This window comes from Gymnogyps californianus, chromosome 13, assembly GCF_018139145.2.
Source record: "Gymnogyps californianus isolate 813 chromosome 13, ASM1813914v2, whole genome shotgun sequence".
In the NCBI taxonomy this organism is placed as follows: Eukaryota; Metazoa; Chordata; class Aves; order Accipitriformes; family Cathartidae; genus Gymnogyps; species Gymnogyps californianus.
The window spans coordinates 11,073,571-11,079,323 of record NC_059483.1 but is presented as its reverse complement, the minus strand read 5'-3'; the positions used below and the strand labels follow the sequence as shown (position 1 = coordinate 11,079,323).

The window sequence follows — 5,753 nt, the reverse complement described above, 5'->3', positions numbered from 1 at the left end:
GGGAGCGCTGGGGGCAGCGGGCTGGGCCAGGAGGGGAAGGTGTGTGCCAGGGCCGGGCACTCAGGATGCTGTGCTGGTCCCTGCAGGCTGCAAAGGCCCGGCCGGCCCCGGCAGAGAAGCAGAAGGCGGCTGTGGTGGAGAACGGTAAGAGACTGTCCTGTGGGCAGCTTCCCCAGCCGTTCGGTTTCTGGCCGGGATCTGCCTCCGAGCTGGGCTCTGGGAGCTGCAGTCAGGCCCTGCTCAGCCCCGTCTCTCCCTGCAGGCGAGGTGGGCACAGAGACGCGGTCGCTGCTGGAGCAGCTGCGGGGAGAAGCCCTCAAGTTCCACAAGCCGGGTGAGAGCGAGGAGCCGCTGCCATGTGTGCGGCCGCTCCACCGGCTCTGTGCCCGGCCCCAGCTCTCCATGCTGCGGGGGACCAGACCGGCTGCTGGGCTTGGCTCAGTTTGGGCGGTGCTGCAGCCCTGAGCATCCTCTGCCCGCAGGAGAGAACTACAAGACGGAGGGCTATGTGGTGACGCCCAACACCATGGCTCTGCTGAAGCAGCACCTGGCAATCACGGGTGGGCAGGTGAGGCTGTGTCCCCCAGCCCAGCGGTGCCCTGCGAGGGCAGCACTGCTGTACTGGGCTCCAGCTAGGTGGGTGGGCTGGCTGGGGACACACACAGCTCAGCGGGGGCACAGCCAGAGGCAGCACCCACATGGTACGGGGGGCTCTGTGGGATCATTGGGGGCTCATGTCAGTGCCCCCGCTGTCAGGGAGGGGGAGAGTCTCGTGCCGAAGGACAGAGGTGTCCCCTTTCCCCCGCGCAGGTGCGGACACGGTTCCCTCCTGAGCCCAACGGGATCCTGCACATCGGCCATGCCAAGGCCATCAATTTCAACTTTGGCTACGCCAAGGTGAGAAGCACCGAGCCCCGCTGGCAGCTCCCCCCGGCCCCTACCTCCCCCCACTGCTTGGCCGCTGGCCTGGCCCTGCGGTCCCTTAGGGAGCGGCTGCTCACTGTCCCCCCATCCCCAGGCCAACGGCGGCGTGTGCTTCCTGCGCTACGACGACACCAACCCTGAGAAGGAGGAGGAAAAGTACTTCACGGCCATCCGGGAGATGGTGGAGTGGCTGGGTATGGCTTGGGCTGGGGAGGGCAGGATCAGGCCAGGCGCTGCTGGGGACATCCCTGGATACAGGTCCTGCTGCCGGGCCCTGGGGGTGCCTCCAACCCGCTCTGTTGCCCCCGTCCCCACAGGCTACCAGCCCTATGCAGTGACCCACGCATCAGATTACTTTGACCAGCTCTACACCTGGGCCCTGGAGCTCATCCGCAGGTGAGCGTGCCAGGGTGGTATGGATGCACCGGGCAGTGTGGATGTCCTGTGCCATGGCTGGGGCTCCCCCTTGCCCAAGGGATGGGCCCCTCCCATCTGGTGACGGCATTTCCCCTCCATAGGGGCCAGGCTTATGTCTGCCATCAGAAGGTCGAGGAGATCAAGGGCCACAACCCACCGCCCTCGCCGTGGCGGGACCGGCCCGTGGAGGAGTCACTCCTGCTCTTCGAGGTACTCCTGGCTGGGGGCAGGTGCTGCGTGCCCATGGGGTCCAGGTCCGTGGCTCAGCCGACAGCTTCCCCCCGCTCCACAGGACATGCGAAAAGGCAAGTTTGGAGAGGGGGAGGCCACGCTGCGGATGAAGCTGGTGATGGAGGACGGGAAGATGGACCCCGTTGCCTACCGTGTCAAGTTCACTCCGCACCACCGCACCGGGGACAAGTGGTAGGGAGGGCCTGCAGCATTCTGGCACACGTGGCAGGGGTGGGCCTGCGTCTCCTGGGAGCGCGGAGATCTCGGGAGGGGAGCAGCACCGGGCTCTGCCCCAGAGCTGACTGCGCCTGCCTTGCAGGTGCATCTACCCCACGTATGACTACACACACTGCCTCTGCGACTCCATCGAGCACATCACGCACTCCCTCTGCACCAAGGAGTTCCAGGCCAGGTGAGCGCCGTGCACGGCACGGCCCAGGGCTGAGCCGGAGCTGGCAGGGCAGCTCTGGGGGGGAGCAGCTGGCTGCGTCCCAGCGGCTGCCAAAGTGCTGGGGGACAGTGTGTCCGTGGGGCTGTGGGCGGGCGTGAGGCTGAGCTGGGCTGTGCCTGTGCCTCCCTTGCAGGCGCTCCTCCTACTTCTGGCTGTGCAACGCGTTGGATGTCTACTGCCCTGTGCAGTGGGAGTACGGGCGCCTGAACCTGCTCTATACCGTCGTCTCCAAGAGGAAGATCATCCGGCTGGTGGAGACGGGTGCCGTGAGGTAGGAGCGGGGCCAGCAGCCAGGGCGGGTCTTGCCCGGGGCATGTCTGGCTGTCACACCGGTGTTTTCTCAGGGACTGGGATGACCCGCGGCTCTTCACACTGACAGCCCTGCGCCGGCGAGGCTTCCCCCCTGAGGCCATCAACAACTTCTGTGCCCGGGTAGGTGGCAGGGACAGGATGGGACAGGGCAGGTGGATGTGTCCCCCAGCTGGCGTGGTGACAGCAGGCTGTCCTGCAGGTCGGTGTGACGGTGGCCCAGGCGACGATGGAGCCACATCTGCTGGAGGCATGTGCGCGGGAGGTGCTGAATGAGCAGGCCCCCCGCGCCATGGCCGTCCTGGAGCCCCTCAAGGTCACCATCACCAACTTTCCTGCCCCAAAGGTGAGACTGCCGTGGGCTGGGGTGGGAGAGGGGTTCCTCAAGGTCAGCATTCACCCCCTCCTTCTCCCCAGGCACTCGAGGTCCTTGTGCCCAACTTTCCAGCCGATGAGAGCCGGGGTTTTCACAAAGTACCCTTCCAGTCCACCGTCTACATCGAGGAGACAGACTTCAGGGAGGTGAGCTGGGCCCGCTGGGCCATACTGCCCTCGCTCCCGGGAGCTGCGGCTCGGGCAGTGGGAGCCTGGTAATGCTGCGAGCAGCGCTGGTGCTGCACGGGGTACAGGCGAGTGTTGGGCACCCGACTGTGACTCCCAAACGTGCCTGCAGCTCTGACAAGGCACCAGGGAGATGCCCGCTGCCCTCAGCCTGGCCGGGATGTGTCCCACCAATGGTGCCTATGCCTGGCCTGTGTGCTGGGAACGTGAGAGTTCACACAGCCCTGGCCACCCTGATTCCCTGGGATGGCAGGAGTGGGCGGGGGACGCAGTCGTGGGGACAGAGAGACATGGTGGAGGGGGTCCTGATCCCTATGCTGGGACCCCTCGTGCAGCCATGAACTCTCTTGCAGGAGGTGGATAAGGGCTACAAGCGCCTGGCCCCCGGGCAGCCGGTGGGGCTGCGCCACGCTGGCTACGTCATCGCCGTCCAGAACGTCATCAAGGTGCGTGGTTCTTGGCACTGGTGACGGGAGGTTGGGCCGTGGGATGTCAGGACATGGCCCTGCCCCACCAGGGAAGGGCAGCGATGGTCATCTTGGGCCGGGCACTGTGGGCACAGCGTGGGCAGACTGCCTGCGCGGCAGCTCCATGGCAGCCCTGTGCCTCAGGTAGCAGGGAGCAGGGCTGCCCTGAGCTGGGGGGCTGGCGGTTTGGCCCCAGGGCTGCCCTGTGGGATGGGACTGCTGCCTGACTGCTGCCTGGCGGCTCGTCTTGCCCAGGACGCCAGTGGGCGCGTGATCGAGCTGGAGGTGACCTGCACCAAGTCAGACGTGGCGGAGAAGCCCAAAGCCTTCATCCACTGGGTGTCGGAGCCGCTGGTGTGTGAAGTGCGGCTCTACGAGCGGCTGTGAGTACCTGGCTGCCCGCAGAGGCGTGGGCGCAAGCTCAGCGGTGCTGGAGTGGCAGCATGGCCGTGCACCAGCAGGCTCTGCCAGGGTCTGCCCGGCTCCTTGGCGGGGAAGATGCTGCTGTGGGGTCCTGCGAGCTGCTGCCCCACAGCTGCCACGGGGCACCACGTCCCCTCGCCTGGCGGCTTTGGGATGAGACTCTGTCTCATGGCAGGTTTTTGCACAAAAATCCTGAGGACCCGTCGGAGGTGCCTGGTGGCTTTCTGAGTGACCTCAACCCTGTGAGTAGCAGCAGGACCTGGGGTTACAGGCCTGGGGGGAGCTGGGGACCTCCTGCACCCACGCCGGAGGCACCTACTTCCATGCGACCCCTACCCTTCCCTGGGCAAGGCCCTGCCGTGTCCCCGGCAGGAAGAGGGCTGGGGGGAGCAGGGCTGTGGAGGGGGCAGAGGGGCCAGGGGTGCCGGCTGAGCTGCCTCCCCCTGCCAGGACTCCCTGCAAGTGGTCCGCAACGCCCTGGTCGACAGCTCCGTCCTCTCCGCCCGGTCCTTCGACAAGTTCCAGTTTGAGCGTCTGGGCTACTTCTCCGTGGATCCCGACAGCAAGGAGGGGAAGGTGAGCCCTGGGGAGGGGGCCATGGGGCTCCCCCTGCTCGCTGCGGGGGCGTGGGGCTCAGCGCTGACCCTCTGCCTCTCCCCAGATGGTGTTCAACCGGACGGTGACGCTGAAGGAGGACCCCGGCAAGGCCTGAGGGACCCGCCGCTGCCGCCCTGCTGTGGTGCTGCTTCCCCGGGGGTCCCCACGGCGCTGCCGTGCCTTGGCACAGCCCCCCGGGGTGCCCCACAGCATCGCCTCAATAAACGGAGCATCCCAGCCCTGTCCCCGCGCTGTCACTGCCTCCTGTCCCCCCGCTCAGCCTTGGGGTGCTGGGGTGGGTGGGGGGTCTCCCCTGTTCCTGGGGGCTTGGGGTCTGCTCCTGCCCACCATGCAGGGCTGGTGCCCCCGTGGGAGCTGCAGCTCCCCCGGCCCGGGACCATGAGGCTGGGCTGGGGTGGAGGGTGGTGGGGTGGGATGGAGAAGGGTGCCCAGGGCCTGCCGTGGGCCGCAGCGGGTGCAGGCAGGGTGCAGGCAGGGTGCAGGCAGGCGGGAGGGTGTGCACACTGTGTACAAACACCGCCCGAGCGGCGTCCCCACTTAAGGTGGACTCGAGTGGGGTGGCCCCTGCCTGGCCCCGGGCTGGGGGTCGGGAGGGGTGCCCCCGCGGGACCGGCGTAGCACCCGTGCCCTGAGCCCCGTGACCGGGACCCTGGCCCTGCCGTGGGTGGGAGGAGGCTCTGCCCGGCCCCACGGGCCACCTTAAGCGGTGGCAGGGACGGGGAGGCCGCGCCGAGCACATGGGCACGTTAAAGCAGCCCCGGCTCGGGCCCACGGTGCGGGGGACCCTTCGCCCCGCAGTCCCGCGCGGGGGCGGGGGCAGGGCGCAGCCCCCGCCGGTACCGGCCGTGGAGGCCCCAGCGCCCTCCGCGGGGAGCCCCTGCATTAGGGTCTCGCGTACCCGTGGGGCAGCGTGGGGCCTCGCCCCGCCTGCTGCGTGGGGGTCGCGGCCGGGCCGCCCCCGCCTGGAGCGGAGCAGCGGGGCGGCTGCGTGGGACCCCTTGGCGGGCGGCGCCCCACGGCCACGCGTGCCGGTGGCGTCCCGAGCCCCACGGCCGCGACCGGGGCTGTCCGTCTCCCCCGCCCGTCGGGGTCATCGCCCCCCGCGTGTCCCGGACCCGCGAGCCCCGGGACCCGCGCGCATCCCCCCGCAGAGGGCGCCCCCCGGCGGCCGCCCCCGCCCGCTCCCCGCCGGGGCGCGGCCACTTTAAGGTGCGGGCGGGCCCGGGCGCCGAGCTCTCGCGGGACTTGGGGGCCGCGCTCTCGCGAGGCTGGGGCCATGCGCTGATTGGCTGCGGGGGGTTGAATGTAAGATGGCGCCCAGGGAGCTGTGAGGGGAAAAGACTCGGGGCCGA

At 68.8% G+C, this 5,753-nt stretch overlaps 1 protein-coding gene across 1 annotated transcript; it reads left to right on the top strand.

Moving 5' to 3' along the window:
* Positions 1 to 65: 65 nt before the first annotated feature.
* Positions 66 to 4,625, top strand: QARS1 (glutaminyl-tRNA synthetase 1). The gene is made up of 18 exons (XM_050904877.1): positions 66 to 144; positions 263 to 334; positions 483 to 568; positions 811 to 897; positions 1,019 to 1,118; positions 1,242 to 1,320; positions 1,443 to 1,551; positions 1,634 to 1,764; positions 1,892 to 1,984; positions 2,157 to 2,294; positions 2,368 to 2,455; positions 2,535 to 2,678; positions 2,750 to 2,854; positions 3,247 to 3,339; positions 3,616 to 3,743; positions 3,959 to 4,025; positions 4,234 to 4,359; positions 4,445 to 4,625. The coding sequence occupies exons 1-18, from the start codon at positions 66 to 68 to the stop codon at positions 4,493 to 4,495; spliced, it is 1,776 nt and encodes a 591-aa protein (XP_050760834.1). The 3' UTR covers positions 4,496 to 4,625.
* The last annotated feature ends 1,128 nt before the right edge of the window (positions 4,626 to 5,753 follow it).

Bases quoted from the DNA above. Each gene is read 5' to 3' on its own strand.
- QARS1 (XM_050904877.1), top strand. From the start codon at position 66: ATGCTGTGCTGGTCCCTGCAGGCTGCAAAGGCCCGGCCGGCCCCGGCA. The intron at 2,456-2,534 runs GTAGGTGGCAGG...GCTGTCCTGCAG, and splicing joins TCAACAACTTCTGTGCCCGG to GTCGGTGTGACGGTGGCCCA. The intron at 3,744-3,958 runs GTGAGTACCTGG...GTCTCATGGCAG, and splicing joins GTGCGGCTCTACGAGCGGCT to GTTTTTGCACAAAAATCCTG.